This window comes from Phacochoerus africanus, chromosome 1 (genome assembly GCF_016906955.1).
Source record: "Phacochoerus africanus isolate WHEZ1 chromosome 1, ROS_Pafr_v1, whole genome shotgun sequence".
Lineage (NCBI taxonomy): Eukaryota > Metazoa > Chordata > Mammalia > Artiodactyla > Suidae > Phacochoerus > Phacochoerus africanus.
In genome coordinates, this window is record NC_062544.1 from 128,161,991 (window position 1) to 128,187,237 (window position 25,247).

At 48.7% G+C, this 25,247-nt stretch overlaps 2 protein-coding genes across 7 annotated transcripts in view; one reads left to right on the forward strand and one right to left on the reverse strand.

Annotated features, from left to right (window-relative positions):
- Positions 1 to 7,934, forward strand: part of SLC25A26 (solute carrier family 25 member 26) — a 165,233-nt gene extending 157,299 nt beyond the window's left edge. For all 4 annotated transcript variants that reach the window (XM_047778888.1, XM_047778866.1, XM_047778859.1 and 1 more), the window contains 3 exons: positions 1,570 to 1,634; positions 2,664 to 2,737; positions 7,552 to 7,934. In XM_047778888.1, the coding sequence (XP_047634844.1) occupies positions 1,570 to 1,634; positions 2,664 to 2,737; positions 7,552 to 7,669 (257 nt within the window). In that variant the 3' untranslated portion in view covers positions 7,670 to 7,934. The remainder of the gene's footprint in view (positions 1 to 1,569; positions 1,635 to 2,663; positions 2,738 to 7,551) is intronic.
- Positions 7,935 to 8,729: 795 nt separating this feature from the next.
- Positions 8,730 to 25,247, reverse strand: part of LRIG1 (leucine rich repeats and immunoglobulin like domains 1) — a 116,988-nt gene continuing 100,470 nt past the window's right edge. For all 3 annotated transcript variants that reach the window (XM_047778829.1, XM_047778839.1, XM_047778848.1), the window contains exons 11-19: positions 24,414 to 24,485; positions 20,147 to 20,310; positions 15,479 to 15,799; positions 13,799 to 14,080; positions 12,791 to 13,210; positions 12,126 to 12,251; positions 11,409 to 11,558; positions 10,519 to 10,806; positions 8,730 to 10,408 (exon numbers count right to left, since the gene is read on the reverse strand). In XM_047778829.1, coding sequence (XP_047634785.1) covers positions 10,149 to 10,408; positions 10,519 to 10,806; positions 11,409 to 11,558; positions 12,126 to 12,251; positions 12,791 to 13,210; positions 13,799 to 14,080; positions 15,479 to 15,799; positions 20,147 to 20,310; positions 24,414 to 24,485 — 2,083 coding nt within the window. In that variant the 3' untranslated portion in view covers positions 8,730 to 10,148. The remainder of the gene's footprint in view (positions 10,409 to 10,518; positions 10,807 to 11,408; positions 11,559 to 12,125; positions 12,252 to 12,790; positions 13,211 to 13,798; positions 14,081 to 15,478; positions 15,800 to 20,146; positions 20,311 to 24,413; positions 24,486 to 25,247) is intronic.

Sequence of the window (25,247 nt, forward strand, 5' to 3'; positions counted from 1 at the left end):
CAGGCGCGGCTCGGATCCCCGTGTTGCTGTGGCTGTGGCGTAGGCCAGTGGCTACAGCTCCGATTGGACCCCTAGCCTGGGAACCTCCATATGCCGTGGGAGCAGCCCAAGAAATGACAAAAAAAAAAAAAAGTAAGAGTAGGATTTATGGATTAGGTCCACAAAATTTTTAAATACTTGCAGTTTAGCAGGTCTCTGAGTTTCAGGCAACTTTTGAATGCAGACGAAAACATTTAATAAGTCAAAGCTGGCTAAAATGGTCTTTGCTCTTTAGCCCTGAGATTACATCTGGGTACATCTTTCCAAAAGTCAGCATCATAATAAATGTTACTAAAGGGACAGGGTTCAGATTAATGATCTTATTTCAGCAACATATTTAGAGAGATAATTGGCAGAAGTCAGATGACCTTGTCTACACACCACAGATCTTAGAGGGAGAGGTATGCCATTTCTGGGGCATCTTTCACATGTGTATTCTCCTCAGTTCTCAGACAATTCCCTGTTTCACCCAGACTCAAGGAAGCTGAATCTTTAGAAGGCCTTTTCAGGCTTGTTACTTCTATCTCCTTTTGGCCTTTTGAGGTTTAAAATACACCTTTGTATCATAATTAAATAAAATATTGATACCATATACTATTATTTCTGTTAAAAAATTGTCCTCCAGGAGTTCTCTTGTGGTGAAGCAGGTTAAGGATCCAGCATTATCAATGCTTGGGTCACTGCTATGGCTCGGGTTTAATCCCTGTTCCGGGAATATACACCTGCTGTGGGCATGGCAACAACAACAAAAAAAGTAGTCTTCCAGTTCCTCTGTCTGTAGATATGGGCCCCTTTAAAATGTGTGGATTTTTACAAAAAATCCATTGGCCAGTAACAATATTTAAATAAAGAGGACAGGAGAGCAAAAGTAGAAAGGAAGCCATAAGGAAGGAGGTGGGTGGGCTTGAATCAAGACTGACTCCAGTGAGATGTGGAAGGGACTTTTAGAAGTCTTGTTACTCTCACTGACCTGTTGATTAAAAGCCTGCAAATACAGAAAAATATACTCTTTTAACCCTAAGAATCCAGCTATTTATCCCCCACGTCCCTACAGTGACACACATATTTCTGTTTGCCAGCTTTGCCCTAGGGCAGAAACCAGAGCAGCATTTTGCCATCAGGTTAGAGAGCAGCGGCCCATGGAAGGCAGGACTCCCGGGGACCAGGGTGCCTCTCATACGGGAATGGGGTTCTGACCACAGGCACACCCCTGTGTACACACACGGGCTGCTCTGCTGCTCCCCCAGCGAGCAGGACACATTGTGAGGCCTTGTTTTCCTACCTGCGTGTGTCAAACATGATCTCGGCATCCCTCTTTTATGTCTGGTGAGGCATCACCAGAAAAGCAGGGAAGCGTGTGGGTAAAGACTTTGCACATGAGCATCCTATTCTTCAGTCAGTCAAGCAGACCTAATGATAAGGACATATTTGGAGCAGAGTTATGAGGAATTATAAAATAGAAATTATGAAATACCATGCGACGCAGTAAACAATACCTCACTTATGTGTTGGGTGTTTTTATATGCACAGGTGGGTTTGCAGCTGCAGTCACCACGCCCCTGGACGTGGCAAAAACAAGAATCATGTTGGCAAAGGTAAGTGGTCAAATAACGTAATGTAGATGCCACAGATGCTTGTCTTTATTAGCACTAGGGCTTATATGTATATAAAGTGAACAAAAGTGGCCTAACGCCTGTAATTAGCAGGGTTGTGCTGCCTGTTGAACCAGTAGTGAAACTGCCATTGGACAAAGCAACATCCAGTGGAATTCCTGTGAAGGATGTCTGGGCAGCATTTTGCCTTTTCAAAGTCATTCTCACCTGTATTATGTAAGCAGGTAGGGCTGGTGGGGCCTCTGCCCGGTAGTACTAGCTTCAAAGAATGTTTTCACAGACCTGAGGCTCAGAGAGTTGGCCTGCCCCACGCCCTGCAGCAAGTAAGCCAGAGGCTCTATCCTTCCATCATGCTTGTTAAGCCTTAACTGGATGAATTAGGACATTTTTCTGAATTGCTCAGAAATGTCATTAAGAAGACAAAAATTTTTAAAAGCTGGATTGAGACTTCAGGGAATGCCATATATAATAACCTACCTGGACCAAAACAGTAAAAAATGAAAAGTCATACCCTTTGTGGAAAAGTGGAACAAATAAGGGCAGAATTGTAGTTTGTAGGTTGATAGGGAAAAGCCTGTTTTAAATTGAGCAGAGTACTCTTTATTAAATGCGTTTATTAGCCACTTGGATAAGTTGCTTAATTGTACCATTTATAATTATTATTATTCCCCATTCTTGTCAGATCAGTCAGTTAATACCACTTTCGATCTTTTTTCCTGTTAAATAGTTGTACATGAATTACCTGGGAAAGCTCTGCTTCTGGGTTGACAGAAAAATTACCTGGAGAAGCTACTTCTGGTGGGGATTGGGCCAAATCAGTGTGAGTGTGAATGTGAGGACTTCTGGTCTGTAAGACCCAGAGGTCCTGAAGCCTGAGAAACTCCAGTCTGCCTGAAACTGTGTCTTCAATAAGGGTGCAGGGGGATCCGTGCATCTGAGGGTCTCTGGGCACCTGCCGTAAGTGGGGGAGTTTCAGAAGGTGATGGCTTCCTCTTTTGTCTTTTTGTGCAGGCGGGTTCCAGCACTGCTACTGGGAATGTACTCTCTGCCCTGCACGGGGTCTGGCGGATGCAGGGGCTGTCAGGGTAAGGCCAGAAGGGAAGGCCCAACCCTTCCTCCTTTAGCCTAGCATCAGAAGACAAACAAACAAAGAAAAACAAACCACCTTTCTTTCCTTCTGCTTTTGTCCTGGTTGATTACTTTTTGTTTTTTTGGTTTTTTTTTTTTTTGCTTTTCGGCCATACCCATGACATGTGGAAGTTCCCAGGCTAGGGACCAAATCGGAGCTGCAAACTGCCAGCTTACGCCACAGCAGTGCGGGATCCGAGCCGCACCTGTGACCGACACCACAGCTCATGGCAACAGGGATACTTAACCCCCTCAACAAGGCCAGGGATGGAACCTATGTCCTCATCGATCCTAGTCAGATCCATTACCACTGAGCCAGACAGGAACTCCTTACATTTAATGTTGCTTGTGTGAGATGTGCAACATTAACTGCACAGCCAAGTTGATGTGCTGTTTGTTCATTTTCTATTCTCGATGTTAGATGACTTCCAGGGATATGGCCCCTGCTGGATTCTGACTGCAGCAATATAACACAGGAGTAGCATTGTTAGAGGAAAGCATTTGTGAGAGTTCCCATTGTGACTCCTCCAGTTAAGAACCTGACATAGTGTCTGTGAGGATGTGGCTTCAATCCCTGGCCTTGCTCAGTGTTAAGGATCCGGCATAGGCCGGCAGCTACAGCTCTGATTTGATCCCTAGCCCAGGAGCTTCCATATGCCACAGGTGTGGCCATAAAAACAAAGGGGGAAAAAAGAGAAAGTATTTGTGGTTTGGGGCACTTTTAACTATTACTAGTTATTACTTTCAACATACCATGGTGGGGGATCGTTTCCTTGAAGCCCACTGCTTTTTTATCAGCTACGTGTTTCAGCTGCTAGAACAGTGTCCACAAAGCTCTCTTCAAAATGCTATTTCAGCATCGCTTTTACAACATGAACTTGTACACCTGTCTCAAGGCTGGGATTTGTACAGGTAGTGAAATCTCTTTGGAATCATCTCCCAGGGATGTTCCTGAGAGAGCAAAGCAGCAGCCTCCTTCAGGGGAAGGTTGGGGATGCCTAACGACAAGGCTGGTCTGAAAACAGTAAAGCCACAGTGGTGCCACCTCCTCTTCCTGGTGCTGTGTCCATTTGACTGTAGTTTTGTGTCCACTTGGCAGATTTTTTTTCAGCTAGTTGACTGTCTAGGGCACATGACACAGGTTGGTCAGGTTGCAAGCAAGGTTTTGCAGAATGGCCTCATCCTCTATTTAAAACAGGTAACATTGGAGTTCCCATTGTGGCTCAGTGGCAACGAATCTGACTAGCTTCCATGAGGACGTGGGTCCGATCCTTGGCCTCGCTCAGTGGGTTAAGGATCTGGCGTTGCTGTGAGTTGTGCTGTAGGTTGCAGACACAGCTTGGATCTCACTTTGCTGTGGTTGTGGTGTAGGCCAGTGGCTACAGCTCCAATTCAACCCCTAGCCTGGGAACCTCCATATGCTTCAGGTGTAGCCCTAAAGAGACAAATAAAATAGGTAACATTGGGGAGATTCTGGTGGCCTAGCAGTTAGGGATTTGGTATCGTCACTGCTGTGGCTCAGGTTCAATCCCAGGCCCAGGAACTTCTATGGCCATGGGTATGGCCAAAAAAAAAAGTAACACTGTATATAGTTGTGTTGAATGTGCCATTTCTCCTGGTTTAGTGCTGGTTGCCTGCAGGACAAAGTATTGGAGATGAGGATTGGGTTTCCCAGAGAGGACTGACTGAGCCTGGGGGGCAGGGAGATCTCTCTCTGTCCTGAGTCAGTGATGCATGCCACACAAAGGTGGTGTGTGAAGTGGCTTTTAGGGTCATAAAGTCAGTTGCCGAGTGGTATTCTCATTTGTTTCTATATAGTTCTTATTAGAATCTCTGGCAACCATTGGTCAAACACATGCTCTTGACCATGGCCCTGTGGAGTCAGTGTGGAGCTGCAGCCCATCTGCCTTTCCTGAGATAGTTGTGACAGCAGAAATGGCAGGGTTGCCAGAACCATAGCCACCAAAAGCTTGTGGAGAAGGAATTACCTCATGGAGATGATTGAAACTAAATCTTCCTGCCCCAGGGGTGGTGATACTTGGTGTTAGCTAACTAGGCAGTGCCTGAATTACCCACAGAGGCCGGGTGTCATCGACATGCTGAGGGCCTATTCCTGTCCCCACTGTCACCCCTGAAAGGGTAATTTGGATTCTCACTTATCCTAAGTCTTGGGTTCTCATTAGCAATCACCACGTGGTCCTTGGCAGAGTATTTCCAGCAGCTAACCACACTGTTCATTAGCTTCCTATTAACGTGATAAAAGACAGCCAATAATTTGACAAGAGAACTGTAATGAGAAGCCAGCAAACACTGCCCCCCCCCCAAACAGAAACAGCCAGTCCTAGGCCTCCCTGGCCTGGCCCAGCCATCCATCCCCCATGCAGAGCCCTTGCGACCCTGACACACTTGCCAGTTTATTCAGGTCACCTTGCCAGTCCGGGCTGCCCACCTGCGGAGGGCTGGTGCTGTCTTCAGCACAAATTAAAGTGGTGCTGCTTCGATCTCTTCTTGTTGGTTACCCGGGGGAGCACCACGTTCCGGCACAGATTTGTGCCCTTGGGCCAGCCGGCTTCTCAGAAATAATACCATACGCTCATCCAGTCCAACAGCCCGAAAACAGATGGGAAGCCGGCTTATCACGAGTTGCTCCCACCTCCTTTCTTCACCTCATCACCTAGCCTTTTGTTTTTCTTGCTTGTGCCCTCCCTGTCCCTACTGCTGTGCCCTGCATGGTGCCTGGCCCTCTGCTCAGGGCATGACGTTTGTTCCTTTAGCCCTGGTGCAGTCCCTCCAGCACAGCCCTGCTCTGCTCCAGTCTTTGCCTCTGAGTCTGGTTGGGGTGCTCACTGAGCAAATTACTCTACTTTAAGGCTGTAATTATCTTAACAGACTCAATTGTCATCCAGCGAAACCATAAACTGCTTCCATCTGCCCCTTGCTTGGAGCAGCTGAGCTCATTAGCAGCGGAGCCTAACAAGGCATTGGCTGTAGAAGCAAGTCAGGGAGGCAGGGTGAGTTTTGTGGCAAATGTGCTCTTGCACAGCCGGGTTCCTACCATCCTCCCTTCCAGCATTTCTCTCTGTGGGGTAGGGGCAGGTAGATGAATCTCTTTTCTGAGCCAGAAGGACACAGTGGCCTCAGAGCAATAATTTAGGGGTTTTTGCCTTCACCAGCCACTTCGTGCAAAAACAATTTGCACAGCGTTGAGCTGAACAACTTCCTTCCTTACAAGTGTATTTTGGTCTTCTGTAGAATCTTCATGTAGACAAGAAAGAGAGGTTCTTTTATGTAGGACATTACTTGATGATTTAAGTCCTTAATTAGCTAACTAAAATCTGGGCCCCCTGAAACTATTCTCAGGTCCATTTTCCTCAGAAGCACAGAGTGCTCCATGTGGGGGTGGGGGTCGGGGGGGGCACATTGGCCTTCCCCAGGAGGTACGCAGAAAGGAAGCATCCAGGCTACAGGGGATTCCTTCCTGGCCTGTTTCTTGGGAAGCCACCCATTCCCTTTAGCTTAGCATGAAGGTCTCCCCAGACCTTCAAGGCTACACAGAATCCTGTTGGCCTAACCCTCATCATTTTCAGTTTTGTTCCCTAGATCCCATCCCTCTTTTCTGTAGTAAATCTACATGTTCTGATTTTTTTTCATATTTTTCATTTTGTTCTCTGCTTACATAAGTACTCCTCTTGGTAAAAGTTTCCATTATTACAGAAGTATAGGTAGCGAGGGTGTCCTGTCCTCCCAGCCTCCAGAGAACGTTGACATATCATGGCCATGTTTGTCCAACAAGCAGTCGTATTATATGTACAGCTTTGGGCCTTCTTTCAGAACCTATTTTGTGCACGTTCTGTGTTGGTCCCTAGGGATGACCTTAAAGCTGTGTAATCTCCCATGTATGTATAGCATACCCGAATTTATGTGACCAGAGAGCAGGTTCTTTGCAGTTTTTTTCTCTCACCAGCAATGCCACAATGACCATCTTTGAACAAATACCTGTGCACCACTGTGGGTTTTAAAGTTTGCCTCCCCAGTAACATTGTTCTTTTACTTTGCATTTCTTTGCATATTTCCCAAGTTGTAACTTGTTCTTTTACTTTGCATTTCTTTGCATATTTCACAAGTTGTAACTTTGATAGTGACTGGCCTTGTGTGGTGCATGAGGATCAGCCTGTAATGCGGCGCCCCCTCCCAGCTGGAGCCCATTGCCTTTCCTGTCCTTCATGGGAGGGAGAACCGAGAATCCCTGGAGACTCTATGCCCCTTGTGGCATCACGCCATGGGTCTCTGCCGGAGTGAGTCCCAGGGAGGAGCAGCACAGTTGTCCAGGAATCTCCCCAAAGAGCCGGGGCCCACCTCAGCTTCCTGGGGTGGGCGGTGCCCTGCAGCCTTCGCTAGGATTCAGCCTTTTGACTCCTTTATTAAAAAGTTGATTTCATCTTCTCTCAAAGAAATGGTGTGAAAGACTTAACTATTGCGGGGACAGTGTTACTGCATCTCGACTAATTGCTGGACCTAAGTGTAGGTGCTCACAAGTAAGCTGTTTGGTATTTGGCTGATTCAGCCAGCAAACAGCTGGGCTCCAACTTCAACAAGTGTATTTGGGAATGTAATTCAGTGCCACTCTGAAAGGAAAAACACACATTTTAAGTGCTGTGTGGGGTTTAATGAGCTTGGTGTGTGGAGTTGAGCAAGCTGTGGGTGTTGGAATTTAACCTTTTTTATACACACAATTTGAAAAAAATCTTTCCTCCTGCCTTTTCCCCCCTAGATTATTTGCAGGTGTCTTACCCCGAATGGCAGCAATCAGTCTGGGAGGTTTCATCTTTCTTGGTGCTTATGACCGAACTCGCAGCTTTGTCTTGGAACTTGGCCGAGAGAGGCCGTGACTCAGAGACAGCCCCTTCTCTCAAGAATGGGTCCTGCTGTGAGAACCATCTCCCTTCCAGTGAGCAGCTGTTCGGCCATCGGAACAAAACACGGCGGGAAAACCCAGTTCTACTCAGATTTCGACACTGAGAATGCATCTTCCGTGCTACAGGCTGGCGGGAATGACGTCATTAGCCTCTTTGCCAGAGAGAGAAAATGATGTCCACAGCGGTACTTGGAACAATTTTCTCAGAACCCCTTAATAAATAAGTGTGGCAGCGCTGAGTCCAGGCCCTACAGAGCCTTCATTTCATCTGTATCTAATCTTTCGCTTCCTGCCACCTGACGGTGGCTGCAGCCAGAGGCAGAGATGGTTATAATTTTAAAAGAATGGGTAAAGGATGGAGACCTAGGGGGGAAAGTTGGGGATGTGGGTGGGTTTCTCCCCTGGGTTAATTCCAATTGCATAAGCTCACAGCCTAGTGTAAAAAGAATGAACTACAGGTGCACAGTAAGCTGCTGTTCTTAATTACCCTCAGATTTCACTCAAAAACACAATAGTGTTATTTCACAGGCAAGTGTGCAGCAAGCACCCCATGTGGGGTGTGTGTGAGCAAGAAACCAGTCGTGGCGCAGGGACTAGGTGGGCCCAGCGGGCGATGGACCCGCTGTCTCCACACCAGACCCACAGCAAGGGCTGGGACTGGCTTTGCCAATAGGGTGGTTTCATCATCCCAAATCAATCAGGTTTGTTGCTTGGAGTTTTAAGCTCAACCCTGATAAATCTAAGAGATGAAATGGGAAGGTCACCCCTTTGGAGCGCAACTAATAAGCTCCAGGTGTTAGAAAAAATTCAGAGAGAAATCTCAGGAATCCAGTGGTGGTGTACTGTCTTCCCTGGAGCAACTGTATATAATTCTGCTTTGACTAAAAAAATTTTTTTTTCATTTTTGGGAGAGAGCAGTGGGGGAAAAAGGTAATTAAAGGCAGAATGTCTGCTTTTGTAAGGGAATCTCTGGAATTAAATGGGATGAAGCAGTGCTGGTTAATGTAAGTATAAGAATACCCTGACCACACACCTAACATTTTATAAATGAACCTTTATTTATTAAAGTCACTTCAATGCCACTTGTTAGACACTTCAATATTTTACGTTTTTCAATGTACATTGTACCAAAATTTCTATAAATAAATAACTTTGTACATAAAAGTAATACTTCCTCTTTCACATTGCCTCTCAGAAGCAGCAAATTCACATATTTTGTGGAAGTAACATTTTAATAATTAGTTAACTGTTGAAAACAAAATTCTAAATGTGCTTGCTTACCTCTTGGAACAGTGATGACATCTGACAGTAAAACTGAACATACATAACCGTTTTGTCAATACTCCTTCAGCTTTTTGACTAAAGGGAACTTTGCTTTCTGAGATTTTAAGGGCCTTTGTTTCAACTTAATTTTTCCTGAAATACACACTGGCACTCACAAGATGGTTAGCTACAGGTCTCAAAAAAGTGCAAATATACCCAGAACCCAGGTGAAAGGCTAAATCTCTTCGAGTCCAAACCCGGGTCCCTCTGTGCGAGGGAAGGACGCGGCTGGGCTTGCTCGCAATCCTCAGTAGAGACACCCTAGCCCTGAAACGTAGGGACTCAGTTGTTTTTCTCCCCCAAGGGCCAATGTAAGATTAATTATATTGGCAGAACTAACACATCACTATTGAAAAATCCACAGGTACCAACACCAGCAGCCTCTATCTTATTAAAAAGCCTCAAATGACAGGTGAATGACAACTGACAAAACCACATTTGCTTTCACCACAGAAGGAAGAACGGCAGCACGTCACTGTTTGAACCAGTTGCTTGTGGTGGATTCACAACCCCTGGTTTTGCTTGTTACAGAGAGAACTTAAACCTACGAGAAGTCCTTCACGGCAAAGAAACACGACATCCGCACCTCGGCTCCATAGGGAGGTCGCCACAAGGTCATCCACACACGAGCCACCCGGACATGAAGTTCCTTCCAAAGCAAACGAAGTCTCCGACAGAAAAACATCCCTTCTCTTTCACCCACTGAAAACTCTGCCCACAAGTGTGGTTCGTAGCCTCTAGGAACTCCATCCTTGCAGTAAGGCACCAGAACCACCCCCCTTCCAGAATTAAACAGCAACCTGGTATGAAAAATAACATTGTCAAAACTACGACTTTTTCTGTTAACCATGCACTAAAGATTAAAATAGCCTCTGTAAAAGATATATAATATATATGCCATCTCTGAAAAAACTCTTATGTACAAGGGTATCAAATACTTTTTTGCCTTTTGTACACAACAGCCTCTTGCATTTCTGTGCTTCAGCTGCAAGTCCTTCAAACTGCTGACACTCCCCATGGAAGTGAAAAAACTATGTACAAATCAGGGACGCTGGAAGTGGAGCCTCCCCGCTGCCTCTCCCACCTCTCCCCTTCCTGTATACGTGGACGCGAGCCGAGGTAGACAAAGCCTAGCTTTGCGGTGCAAACAGCAGCCGGGCGCTCCGGGTCCCAGGGAGCTGCCCCGTCAGGGGTGGGCACTCAGGGCTGGGGTCATGTGCTTGGGGGAGGTGTCCGTTAGAAAGAAGCAAGTGCTGGCTTTCACCAGGGACATCAGGAAGGCCCGAGGTGGCTTCTGTGAGCTCACACTTGCCTGGAGCTAACGTGGAGGGAGGCTGGAGGTCCAAGGAGTCCAGCTCACACAACCGCGCCAAAGTCCAAGAGGAGGCCCCTGGAAGAAGAAAGGAGAGGCCAGATCAGACCCTCCCGCCAGGCCGTGTCCACATGCCGTGCTCTCCCCACCTGGCTGCTGACAACCCTTTGGAGCCCGTGCCAAGTTACCTTTCCCATCCAGAGGCGTCACTGGCTGCTGCTTCTGGGCCGTCAGCATTCTGTCGTGGTTACTGGGGTAGACAGATGCCCTGCAGCTGCTGCGGGACCCATCGGTGGGCCCGCTGCTCAGAGGCTGGGCAGCATTTTGGTGGTCCCTCTGGCTGGGCTCCTGGCTGCTTGGAGTCCCTGGCTGTGCGCTGTCTCTGGACACAGGCTGAGGATAGAAGACCTCTTCCTTGGAGTGACTATCCGTGTCAGTGCTGCCGTCACCGCACACCACCACCGGGCTGCTGTGCTCTGTGGACAGGGCCAGAGGTGGTGAGAGCTGTCCCCACGACGTCCCCGTCCCACGCCAAGAACAGGATGTTTTCCTCTACGGCTGTGAGGCCTGGGCCTTGCTTCAATCAGCTCTATAAAACCTCCCCCTGCCCCCTCCACGTAAGTAAGCAAGGCTCCAGCGAACACCAAGCCATTAATGAAGAACAGAGGGCTTCCATGTATAAACATTTCAGACTAATTTCTTACTCAAAGCATGAAGTCATACAGTCTGATCACAAGGAAGAAAATTCCCATTTGCATGAGGTACGATGTAGTGTCAGGAGTCTTCAGGACAATGAGAAATTTAACCTCAGAATCGCCCTGGGGAAAAGGTATTTTGGGCCTTGCCTCTTATTTTATTTACAAAAACTCAGGCTCAGGCTTATCACAGCAGTTTTATTTGATACATCCTATTCTGGAATTAAAAGAGAGCCAAACCAGAGCTTCCTGTTTATACACCAAATGCCAAATTCTGAGAGCCTGACGTCAGGCATGCCTCCACCCACTTTCATTAATGAGTCGGTCAAACCAAATTTTGATTTCAAGCACAATATCCTTTCCCTGAAGGAAGCCTCTCATACCTGTCATCTTCTGTGGAGCAGGTGTGCCATCGGCTTTCTCCACCATCTTCCATGGCTCCTTCGTGTACCCAACGCAGAACTTGGGCTGCCTGCACGCAATGCCACGAGTCTCCGCCTCTGGAAAGAGGCCTGCGTCTCTCGGACAGACACCTTTAACAGACCACATGGTTAGAAACGCTCGCCTCAGTGCGTCACAGGAAGCCTTGGGAAATGGAAGGCAAGGCCCCCAGCTCGGACATTTTTTAGAATGTTCCTTCCAGTAATGGATTATTGGGCTAACCAAGAGGTCCAACAAGGAGCCTTTCCTACTGCTGCCTTCCCAGCTGGTGTGGGACTTGCAGCACTCAGAGCCATGGCGATGAGCAGTTCTCTGTAAACTTGCCCCAGATGTGGGCTCAGTCTCCCCCACCCTCGTGGGCACATCCCCCTCCTTAAGGACTAGACTGGTTTCAGGACCTTAAATATCCTTTGCAGCTCTAATTTCAGAAGTCCTACCTTCTCCAGATCAGGAGACACTAAGCTCAATATAGTGACTCCCTGGGATACAGGGATTTTAAAACCCTGCACAACTTGCACGGGCAAAGTCCATAAAACCCAACAGAAAGCCTAGAGTCATCCAGCATGCCAGGTCACCACTGTGCGTGATGTGATGCCAAACACCTGCCCCAGGAGGGGCAGCTCCTGGGGACACAGCTGCATCAGGTGCTGAGGCCTTACCATTGCTCTCGATGTGCCCATTGGCCTGATGACCGCCCTCAGTCCTGACCACAGTTTCCTGTCGGTCAGAAAGGGTCCCCTGAGAAGAGAGGTAGCTTGGAACATCTGGTGGCACGATGGTCTCATCTGCAAGGAGAAAGGAGAGTCAAACATTGAGATCCTTCATGGGGACCAGGAAGGCAAACTCAGGTACCCCAGCAGCATCAAGGCTGCGGAGATGGCTGTGTGGAGTGTGTGCACTGGAGAAGCCCTCCCAGAAGCTGCTGGCCACGCGTAACACCCAGGTGTGAGACAGTGGGAGTCAGGTGTCTGAATCCACAAAAGCCAGAGCAGTGACTATGAGGGGGACAGAAGAGAAGAAGGGCCCTATGATGTTCCTGCAGCAGCAGTCCACTGTGTGGCCCACAGAGCATGTGCCAAGGGTGCCTCAGAAAACTGCAGAGTTCATACTGGACTTATATTTGACTAGAATTGCATCTAACGTGCAATCCCTGAAAGACAAAATGGTGTCACCAAGACCAAAGCCTCAGCTGTCCTAAGTGACTCCATGTCCCCAAAGGTTCTGGGGTTCTGGATACAATGAAATGCTCAAAAGAGCCTCTGGGCCCAGCCTCCTTCACTGGTGTCACTGCTCTTCTCCTTCCCTGCAAGTGACCTCCGCTGACCTGTGTTGGTGACGCTGTACTCCTCGCTCTTCTTCCTGGTCTGGTAGATGATGCACACCCAGACCAGGGATGTCAGCACGATGCTACACACCACGGCGATGGTGAAGATGCCCACAGTGGTGCCGTCCTTCCTGCAGCCTGGAGTGGGCAGGATGCTCAGCTGGCTGTGGGCGCGTGCAGTGCCCAAGGCGTTGGACATCTCGCAGGTGTAGCGGCCTGCATCTTCCGCCACCACGTTCTGAACAACCAGCAGCTGGTTGCCGGGCGTGAAGTGGTGCCGTTCAGTGAGACTCAAGGGATGGCCTCCCTTGAGCCAGGTGATTCGGGGTGGAGGGCTTCCAGCCGCTTTGCACTGGAGAGCCACTGTTTCTCCCACAGATACCACACGGTCCTCCAAGGGCACAGCCAAGGACGGCGTTTCTGCAAGGGGTCAGTGGAGACTTTATGTTTTACTCTGTGGGCCTCAGCAGCTACAGATCTGCCTCATTTCCCGGACAAAGGACAGGCCAATGCATCAGTGAAAGGCTCTGTGAGGTTTTCAGAAGACCTTCTTCCACGGGGACCAAATCATTACTATTCTGGGGGTGGCTTAGCAGGGAGAGTGAACTAACCCTCCAGCCACAGAAACCCCTCTGAAACCCCTCTGATTCCCAAAGTGCCCTGTGACTGGCCAAAGTTTATCCTTGCCCTAGACCACACCCAGCCTGCCTGATCAGAGGGCAGCTTTTTTATGTAGAGTTTTATACCTAAACCTTTGGAAGGCTCTGCTCATTCGCTCACTTTTTTGCTTTTTTAATTAAAGAGATGGAACCACCTGTTTAAAATTATAGGCTGCTTGCTAAGGTTTTCTTAAAATAGAAATAGCCCCTACACTCACCCCCAGCTTCACACCACAGTCTGAGAACCTTGCGTCTTGGTACCATGACGTGGAAGAAAACTCTCTCACATGTACACACATGCACATAGCCACACACACATATATATACTTAGCACTATCAACAGTCGAACCTAAGACTGTCAGGGTGGCATTGGCAGAGATGGAGCCAGCTGAGTTCTGGGCGGTACAGCTATAAACTCCCATGTCATCAACTTTCACGTCAGTGATGAAAAACACGTCGTCGTCTGGCATGACATGCATGCGTCGCTCACGAGCTGCAGGGAAATCCGTGCCTCCATCCTTCTGCCAGGCAATCTGGGGGTTAGGGTGGCCGGTGGCAGCACACTCGAGGCGGGCCATGGTGCCAGTCCGGATGGCAATATCATGGGGCATTTTGGTGAATGATGGCAACACTGCAGAACAGACAAATCCAGGGTCCAGCGGTTGGAACGCTAGATGCAAAGGCTGGAAATATCCTCCGTCAAACTCACAGCCGCACCCCCCCTCCCCTCTCCCCCCCACCCCACCGCAAACCATGGTGTCAGCTCATCACACCGTGCCGCCCTTCGTGCCAGCATCTGCCCAGAACCACTGCTGCCCACTGTGGGTCAGAAGCAGAAGTTCCCAGGGGCTGCCCAGCTTCTCCCAGGTCCCTCTGTGGCTATAGCCCCTCAAATGTAAGGCTTCCAGGAAACATTTCCCTGCTGTCCCTGAAGGAAATCAGTCTGTACAGGGAGACCCCATAAATGCCAGGGCCTGAAGCTTGCCTGCCTTAATCACCAGGAGTGAGACTGGGAAACAAAAATGTTTGCCTCCTGCAAGACGCCAGGACAGAGGAAAGCAACAGAATGGCTCTTCCCTCTTGAGGAAAGCCCGTTTAGGAGACGTGGTGTTGGAACTGTATTCCTGTATACGGGGGACTGAGAGCATTCTGCCAGCTTGTTTATCCCGAATATTCCCTGATACTCGTAAGCATCCAGCCAACTGTCGGATGGCACTCCAGTTCCCATTGAGATTGCTCTGGTGGGAATCTAACACTGCCCCAAGTTTCTGAGAAACAATGAGGACATGCTCATAGTAAGACAACCAGCCAAAGTGTGGTTTAAAAAAAAAAAAAAAAAAGGGAATTTTTGTGGTAAGAGCTTCACCACCACAGCAGTTGAGCACTTTTTAATGATAGGTTCAATAATCAAGAGAATCCTAAGTTACTAGGATGAGGGGTTAACTTCTCAAGCTATTTACCCTCTCTCCTTCTACCCTAAACTCACTACAACAAATGAAAGCCCTGAAGCAAGCCATCTTGACAGACTCTAAAACTGGTGACTGAGTAAAAATCCTTTAAACACCTGCAAGCCATTCTTCCAGCAAGCAGGCACTCACACTTCCTTGCCCTCCTCAGCCTCTGGAGAGGCAGATGCCCAGCTGTCCCACCCAGGTTGGCCTCTGGCCCCAAGGCCATGCTATCTCAAAGAACAGCAGTTTCCCCAGCATCAGGGCATACTTGGAATCTGGATACCAGACATCCTGCATTAAGGAGAATGAAAAAAAAAAAAAATACAAGGCTTGGGCCTAAATGTCACTTGACATAGTCACTGGATTAAAAAAAAAAAAATCACCCAAAACAAAGAATCCACTGAAAATAACCCTGCCTGCCATCTACACCACTGGCTCTGGGCCCAAGCCAGGAAGGGTACAGTGGAACAGTGACACAGTGAAGCAGGTGTCTCTCCTGCCCAGCCATTGCCACATGATGGTAGAACAGTGTGGCTTCGGAGGAATGTGACACCCCAATGAAAGACAGCACTTCCTACCGTTCACAGTGAGCCTGGCCTTGTGGGAGTAGGTAGAGCCAAAGTGGTTGGTGATGACACACTGGTAGCGGCCCTCATGCCCGAAAGTGACGCGGCGCAGGTGCAGGATGGTGGTGTACTCCATCACCTCCCCATCTTGGGCGCGGACATGGGCGAAGTTCTCCATGTCCGCATTGGCCAGCACTTCGCTGTCCTTCTTCCAGGCAAACGTCATGGGGGAGCTGCTGCTGCTGGCAGCCGAGCAGGTGAAGCGGATGTCCCTGCCCACCACGGCTGTCGTCGTCTCTGGCTGGGTGATGATCTGTGGTTTGGGTAAGTCATCTGGGGGAGAAAAGAGCCATGCATAAGTCGCTCGGACTCTTTAGGACATAGGGACCAGCTGCTGTTCAAGTTGACAAGAAACTGAGACACTGTGCAGGGACCAGACCTTCCTGGGTCCTTGTGCCCCCTCAGCTCCACTAACACTGTAAAGGACTTGCACCACAGCTGTCAGACCATATCCAGTTACAGATCCACGAGCACCTTCCTTGGTTACAACAAACACATCCACCAGTACTCAGTTATCAAAGCAGTCTGCAGTTTCCACAAGAAGACTGGAGCTCACTTTACTTGATTACTGTCATAAAAAACCCACTCACACAATTGGGAACCATTGTGATAGCAAGGGCCTCACCTACCAAAGCTGCATCCCCAGGGCTCCATTTGTTTGACCCAATACAGTTTACTTTGCAAGAGAAGCCCAGGGCATGTGGTGAGAGCAATCAGCAATCAGGGATGAGGCAGGAACATCAGCTGGAAGCAACTAGAAGCTGTCCAGAAAACGACAAAGGAAGCTGGTGAAGAGTCACCAGAGGGGCTTTAAAAAGATCTAACATATTCTTGAGGACAGAGAAGGCCACCTGCAAATGCAGGCCTATGTGTAGGCCCAGGGAAGACCTGAGAGGGTCCTGATTGCTTCTCTGTGACTGACCCTCATCAAAGATCAGTGCAAACTGATCAGCACACAACAGAGATGCTGGGCAAAGGATGCAAGACTGAAATCTCAAGTAATTTAAGGACTCTGTCCAGTCATTAGCAAGCCACATAGGGACTTCCATGGCTGTACAGAACAGATAATACAACATTTATCCAGAAAAGTCACCAAATAAATACACTGTAACAGTAAACAGAACAAATCCCAAGGAAGGACACAAGGAGGATCTGATTTCCAGACTTGCCACATTATTTTAAATACTCAATTTTCAACAACAACCACAAAAACAAAACATGCAAAGAAACAAGGAGAAAGCAGTCAATAGAAAATGTCCCTGGAGTTCCCGTCGTGGCGCAGTGGTTAACGAATCCGACTAGGAACCATGAGGTTGCGGGTTTGGTCCCTGCCCTCGCTCAGTGGGTTGACGATCCGGCGTTGCCGTGAGCTGTGGTGTAGGTTGCAGACGTGGCTCGGATCCCGCGTTGCTGTGGCTCTGGTGTAGGCCGGTGGCTACAGCTCCGATTCGACCCCTAGCCTGGGAACCTCCATATGCCGTGGGAGCGGCCCAAGAAATAGCAACAACAACAACAACAAAAAAGACAAAAAAAAAATGTCCCTGAGGGAGTCCAAATCTTGTACCTACTAAATAAAGACTTTAAGTTGACTTTATAAATATATTCAAAGAACAAAAGGACACCAAGTCTAAAGGAAAGTATGGGACCATTTCCTTCCCCACCAATAAAGATCTAGAAATTGTACAACTGAACCAAATGTAAACTTTGAGGTTTAAAAGTACAATAATTGACATGAAAAATTCACTAAAGGGGGCCATCAGCTGAAATGAGCTGGGAGGAAAGTCAGGGAAAGTGAGACAAGTCAGCTGAAGTTATCCAGTCTGATAAAGAATAAAGAAAGTGAGCAGAGCCACAGAAAGCTTGATGAGATAGCATCAAACGTAATAACATACACATAATGAGAGTCCAAGATGAAAGAAAAAGGAACAGGAGGAGTATTTGAAGAAATAATGGCCCCAAACTTTCCAAGTTTGAAGAAAATTTTTCATCTACACAACCAAGAAGCTCAACAAAGTCCAAATGGAATAACTCAGAGATTCATACCCTGAAGCTTCACAGTCAAACTGTGTAAAGCTAAAGACAATCTTAAAAGCAGTAAGAGAACAGCAGCTGGTCACATACAAGGGATCTTTTATTAACAGCTGATTTCTCATCAGAAACCTTGGAGGTAAGAAGGTAATGGGAAATGTTCAAAGGCTCAAAACAGAGACTGTTAACTAAGAATCGTATCACCAGCAAAACTATCCTTTAAAACTGAAGGAGAAATTAAAATGTTCTCAGATTTAAAAGCAAAAACAAAAAAAAGCTGAGAGAATTTATTGCTACCAGACCTGCCCTACAAGAAATACTGAAAGGGGAGTTCCCATTGTGGCTCATCAGAAACGAATCTGACTAGCATTCATGAAGACACGGGTTTGATTCCTGGCCTCCCTCAGTGGGTTAAGCATCTGTCACTGCCGTGAGCTGTGGTATAGGTCGCAGACATGGCTCAGATCTAGCGTGGCTGTGGCTGTGGCTCAGGCAAGCAGCTACAGCTCCAATTTGACCCCTAGCCTGGGAACCTCCATATGCCGCAGGTGCGGCCCTAAAAAGACACAGACAGACAGACAGACACACACACACACACACACACAAAAAAAAACCTAAAGGGAATCCTTATAGCTGAAATGAAAGGACACATCAGTAATGGAGTCATATAACACACAATCTTTTGTGACTGCCTTCTTTCACTTAGCATTGTATTTCAAGGTTCATCTATATTGTAACATAGATTCCGCTTTATAACCTAATAGTCCCTTGTATGCCTATACCACATTTTATTTTTTCATTCATCAACTGATGGGCATTTGAGTTATTTCCACTTTGGGCCCATATGAGTAAAGCTGCTGTGAAGATTCATGTACAAATTTTTATGTAAATTTTATGTGATTCTTTTGGGTATTTACCTGGGAATGAAATTGCTGAGTCGTATTGTAACTTTATGTGTAACTGAGATACTTCCAAACTGTTTTCCAAAGCGGCTATGCTAAGTTGCACCTACACCTGATGAGTAGAGGGTTCAGATTTCTCCCCATCCTCACCAACTCTTGTTGGTATCTGACTTTTTGATTCTAGCTATCTTAGTGGGTATGACGCAGTTTTATTTCTATTTTATAAGAAATGTGACTCCCATAGAGCTTGAAACTTTGAACTCCTAACCAAGTGTTTTCATCATTCCTTTTAGTATTTGATGACCGGTTTTTTTTTTGGGGGGTGCTGAGCAAAGGTGTGGAGGTGGATCTGAGAAATGCACCCTAACTGCTGCAGTCCAGAATATGCCAGGGCCGTAGTGCAGAGTCTGGGTGCAGCCTGTCTCAAGTCCCGCCGTGGCTCCTATCCACAGGGAAATAATATGCGCTAGGGCAGGAAGGGGCAGAAAGCTCAGTTTCAGGGAACACTGTGACAAGGGAACGGTCAGGGACCAGGAACCTGAGGAAAAATGGGTTGCACAGCTATTCTGTCCTTGACAATGGGGGCCATGCCCACAGTTCCCAAGGGAAGGACAGTAAGGAAAGCTCACTTTGGAGGGCAGCTACCACATGATTAGTGTTTTTAAAGCTTCCTGCTGGACTGGATCAGGAGAAAGGAAGGCAAGCCTGCTCTGGGAAGTGGTAGAGATAGAGAAGGGGGAGATGGGAGGAGGGCACCAGTATCTGAACTTCAGGAGGCACAGTGGCTAGAGCTGTGCCCAAAAAGCAGGGCAGAGAAGTGCACCACGGGGGGACCATATCCTCAGGGTGCCCCAGCTTGGGAACTTCACAGCTGAGGCTCAGAGACGACCAGGAAGATGAAAGGCGGTAGGACGCACACCTGCCCAGCAGCTCCAGTCAGGCCTGGGAATGCCACTCTCGCTCCTGCTTTGAGCAGAAACCATCACCAACTTGAAATTCATCTCCTTCTTTGACTATGGGGTTGCCTCATTTCCACTTGAGTGTGGTGTGTGGTATGAGTACATGCCTGTGTGTGTTTTCAGCTATTCACTGTTTTCTGCACTCTTTGCAACCAAACTTGGATCCCAACCAGGCCTGGTCAAAAAGATGTGGCAAGACCTACATGCCAGCAATCACAAGGAAAATAGAATTTAAAGCTACAAGCACCCATTCCAGTGCATTGGAGATGCAGCAAGAGTGCAAGTCAAAATGAAGGAATTATTTTTACTATAGCAACCGTTCTCCTGAGACTTGTTCTCCCTGTATTTAACCTTTCATTCTTAGGGCTGGAAAGAAACACACATGAAAACCCCAGCCTCATATGCTGAGTAAATCAACAGCTCAATCCCAGGCACCAGTGAAACAATACAAGCATCTTCCTGTAACTGATTATTCTGCCGTGTAACTGAACCAGCTCATGCTCCATCCTGATTAAATGCCTGCACTCCAAGAACCACATAACGAGGCGTCGGCACAGTAAATACTACGTGTGGTTTCAGTGGGAAATAAATTGCATCCAGCAGCTGATTGGTAACCATGGGTTGGGGTAGACTCCGATCTCAGCAATCACTCCTGTAATGAAGAGTTCCTCCTGGACTCCTTGCCCTTCACACACACACACACACACGCAAAATCACAGAGACAATCTTACCACACACGAAACTCTCTGGTGGCACAGAGAAGATGCTCTGGCCCTTCAGTGACTCTGGGTGGGCACAGGTAGCCGTCACAAAGCCTTGCAGCATCCTGCCCAGCAGCCATGGGGGCAACCACTTCAGCTGGCAGTCGCACAGGAAGCTGTCGCTGCTGATGAGGCTGAAAGCAAAGCACAAAGGTGGTGTCAGGTGTGACTGCTGAGAAGGGATGCACCCCCCAGGGCCTGGAGTGGCCCATCGCCCCCAGGCAGCTCTGTCAGCAAGCTCCAAGGGAGGTGGCTTTTTCTCCCAGCTGCTCTCTGGTGACCCAGAGTGATGTGCACAATCTACCTGGACGATTCCAGAAAATGCAGCCTTTAGCTCAGCAGGTTAGAGTTTGCATTGCTAACGGGCCTCCGGGTAATGGGAGGCTGACCCCGCTAGTCTAAGGGCCACACTTCAAGTAGCAACAACCTGGAGCTCACCTATGTTCAAAAACAAACCCCCCACGGGTGCTGTCTGCCAGCCTCTGACCATCCAACAGCTGAGGGGTGGGGAGGGGGGCACTACCTCCCCTCCACTTTTCCCACCCCTGAGAGGCCACGTGGAGCTTGCAAACTCGGTCTGAGGCTCTGATCTAAATTCTGAAGGGCTCTCTTCCTACATGGCTGTTGAGTTTTGATGTGGCAGCGGCATGCGTCCTCAGCCCTGGGGTCAGCCTGGCCACCACCCCTGCCTGCTGGTGTCACTTTCTCCACACCAGCGCTGCTTTGGAGGCCGCTCCCTAAATAGCGCCCCTTTAGTTCATCGCTGCTGCCCAGGGAGCATGAGAACGCACAACTTGGGTTTTGTGAGGTTCCAACCCAAACAGAGAATATTTTCTTTTTCATTTCTCGGCATCTGAGGATAAGCTTTTTCAACAGAAATCGGAATCACCATCTCAGCGGACATTCCTTCCCGAGGAGTCACTGGAAGATAAGTCAGCCGAGGAGCTGGGCTGCCTGTTCCTGGAAGACCTCAGGCTGGGGCGGAGGTCAGCCGGACACGAGGCCGGAGACAGAGGAGTTGGTGCCCAGGGCCTTCCTGGACACAGTGACAAAAAGGGGGCGCTGGAAGCTTAGAAATTCCAAAAATACCACGTGCCCAGTGTTCCAGCAACAGCATGCTCCACTCCCCCCCCCCGCCCCCCCACTGTTTTCCTCAGGCCCTTTTTTCTTATTTCATTCTAATGAGCAGAGAAGCTGTCAAACCAGTCAACAGCAAGGCAGGAACCCAAGGCTGGTGGAATCACGGAGATTCTGCTCTTCCCTCCCGTTCCTCACTCTTCCCACATGAGCTGGGCAACTTTTTTCTTTTCTTTTCTTTTCTTCTTTGGCCATCCCATGGCACATGAAGTTCCTGGGTTAGGGATCAGATCCTGAGCCACAGCTGCAACCTATGCCAGATACCTAACCCCGTGCGGGCCTGGGAACTGAACCTGCATCCCAGTGCCCCAAAGACGCTGCCCCAATCCCATTATGCCACAGGGGGAACGCACGAGCTGGGAATCTTATTAACCTCTTAAAATAATTTGAGGAAGTGCTCTTTCAAAGACTGAAATAACTGGGCTCAATGGGATGCTTGTCCATATTAGACCTTAGCATCAGCAGTAGGTTTTGTATTTTTATTCACTGGGCAGGTAGGTCTGTGCTGAGAGCTTTCTGGAGGGCTATTCTGGGGAGGAGTTACTATCAGTGGTGGAAGGGCCCTCATACTAAGTGAAGAAATGGCACCTGGAGAGCTTCCTGGGCCGCGCTGAGGGGTGAGAGGGAAGGCTGCTGCCAGGCAGTGGACAACCCAGGTCAAGAGCAGCATGGGCCTCTCCCCCTCTTATAGGCACCTCCAGCTTCCCATCAGGGGGGTGCCTGGGGTGCCCGCCCTTCCACAGGAAGGCCTTGGCTCTGCACATGAAAGTCTGTAGGGAGATGCTGGGCTGTCATGGGAGGCTTCAGGCACTTGTGTCGGCTCACAGACATACTTCATTTCAACCACAGGAATAACTGGAGCAAACAAACCTGACCAGTTTGTCCTTGAACCACAGGAATAACTGGAGCAAACAAACCTGACCAGTTTGTCCTTGTTCCAAGAAGTGTACGGGAAGGGTTAAACTTCATGTTACCCCTTCAGGGCGTTTGCTGGGTTGAGCTCCCCCCCAGGATGATCTCCTACCTCCTCCCCCAATGAAACCCTCCCTTGACAGGGTCCAGACCTCAGAAGACAGCAGGTCCTGGGGGAGGACAGAAGGCTGTCCCAGAGCGTGAGTTAGGCTTAACGGGACAGGGGTGGAGGGGAACGGAGGCACGAGGAGGACACCAACCTGCCCTCCACATAGTCCCTTCCAGGACCAAGCCTGGCCTGAAAGGATGGGGTCCAAGGGTGACCCCAGGACTCTCTGTGCAGCTTTCTGCCGCTCCTCCTCCTTCACCAACTCAAAGCGCAGCCATGTCTGCTGCTGACAGGCACGGCCGGGCCAGCTCCCACCTGCAGCCATCCCACACTCCCTGGCTGACACCATGCATTTCATTGATTCCAAGTGTGTTCCTAATCATCGTTTGTGGAAACTTACCCAGAGGATGACTAAGTGCACAGCACAACCTGCCTTGATCCGAAGGGGGAAGAAAGTGACCAAGGGGGATTAACCGTTTCTCCCATCTGAGGCCTGGGCCCAGGGCCAGCCCCAGCTGGGTACATGTGGCGACTGATGGGAAGCCCAGGGAAGGGCCAAGGCTGAGCCTCCAGAACCTTGTAGGGGCCGGGGGCAGGTGGTCTAAGCACCTGGAAGGATCCAGTTATTCCCAAGTAGGAAACTGCCCTAGGAAACCTGAGTTTTCAGGAGGCCAAAAGAAAAATCTCCCCCTGTCCTGCCCTTTTTCTCTTAAAATACCCTCTTCCTTTTAAATCAGATCTTCTTTACTCCAACTTTGTACTTAGAAAGTTTCAAAAACAGAAACATGGAAAGAAATGCACAGTGCAGACCATGGACTCAGCACTTCCATTTTACAATGAAGGTTTTGTGAGTCTTCCTTTATCACGTACCCATCCACATATCCGTCCTTCCACGAACTCCCGCTCTAAGACCATGACCCTTTCTGAGAAAGGGCAACAACTCTGCGGGCTCCCGTCTCACAGCACACAGCCCAGTCTGCCCACCTCCCCTCACCCACAGGAACGTCACCTCGTCTCTTCACACTTTAGTTTCCAACTACGGGGACTGCACATCCCTACTTCTGCCTCCGCCCCCTCACCTTTGCCCAGGAGTGGCCTCAGGAACAAGGATGAGGTCAGGGAGCAAAGATGGTCACTGGCAGCAGTGGGGAGAACCCAAAGCCACACGTTGAGGGAACTAATAGTATGGCTAGGACTGAGGGCTGCAGAATCAGATTCACACACAGGAAAAAAAGAGGAACCCTGGGTATTGCTAACCTGAATTCTAGACGAGACTTGGACACAGGTAAGCTCTTCTAACCCTTGTCGCCCACGGGCCCACAGGGAAGGCCTGCAGTGGCAGCACTGCCACTTATGAGCTCCACGGGGGCCTTGGAAACAGACACGGCTTCACCAGCCCAAAGCACATGTGACCATCCCATAGAGGGCCCTGCCCTGCTCACAGCCCACCCAGCTCGATAAAGAAGCCCCTCTCGGAGTTCCCTTGTGGCGCAATGGATTAAGGATGCAGCATTGTCACTGTCGTGGCGCAGGTTTGATCCCTGGCCTGGGAACTTCCATACACTACAGTCACAGCCCCCCCCAAAAAAATAAAGAAGCCCATCTCAATACAAGCACCCCCAAATGATGAAAACTTGTCCTTTACATAATTCAAGAGATGACTATCTATTTTCTAGAAGAGAGTTTCTTTTCCATCATCTAGAAGAGTGGTTTAGTCAACTACAGCCTACAGGCCCCACTGGCTGTTTTTGTAAATAAGAATTTATAGGCAGACAGCCACACCCATTTACTTATGTATTATTTATGGCTGCTTTCTGCTACAAGAGTCAAGTTGTCATGACAGAGGCCCTGTGGTCCACAATGCTGAAAATATTTACTGTGCCCCTGTAAGAAAAAATGTACTGACCCCTGATCCAGAATAAGTCCCCATAGGACATTTTTTACAAAAAGACAATTTAACTTACAGTTATAAACAATCACAACCATCATATAAAATGAGGCATAACGCAATGAAGGTGCTTCTTACTCTGAAACCCTCTACTCATATGTTAATCACGCCATGGATTCCCAAACACTTACAGCTCTTTGAGATTCTTCATCTTCACGAAGGCATCAAACTGGACAGATCTGATTGCATTCTCGCCAAGGTTCCTGCAAAAGAACATTCTTTGGGCAAAGAAACTCCCAGGTATCCTTCAAGACAACCGCATGTTTGAGCCAAGACACTCGGGGGGTTTTTCCTGACAGCCCTGGTATGGCCGATGTCCCAAGTCCACCGTAAGTAGCTATTATGTCACCTATGTTGATACAAGCACATGGAATAACTTGAGAAGCAAGCCAGCCTTAAGGGCAGCAGCAAAGCTAAGTCCAGGCCTGCTCAGCAAGTCGACAGGCAAAATTTCCCAAGAGAATTAAGGTTGTAGTGGATTCAACAACAAAATTCACTAAGAATCAAGTACCAGAGGCATCCGCCTCAGAGGGTGAGAACAGGAACATGGCAGGGCTGGCTCTAGGCTCCTCTGTCCAGGCTCTCAGAGCTGAACACATTGGAAGGAAAGCTCCCAGCTAAGCCCACCATGTCCCCAGCTGAGGTGCTCTGGGGGAGGCTCCAGCTGAGGCAGGATCAAGCATCCTGGTGGAAGGGTAAGGGGGCCCAGGGCCCGAGCAGTGCCTGGCAGTCGGGTAGCCGGGCATTTCTCTGAACACCAAGAGGCCATATGTCCATAACGGTCCCTGGCATAGGCAGGATGAAGGCCAAAGTTGAAGCTGACTTATAATGAGAAGGAAGCAGCTGGCGTTTCCAAATAGCCTGTTTCTTGGTTTACAAAGATGCGATTAAATTGCGAGCAGACTTCCCCCAGCAGCCACGTCTGGCAGGCCTGCAGGTCAGGGAAGGTCTGGCAAGATACTCAC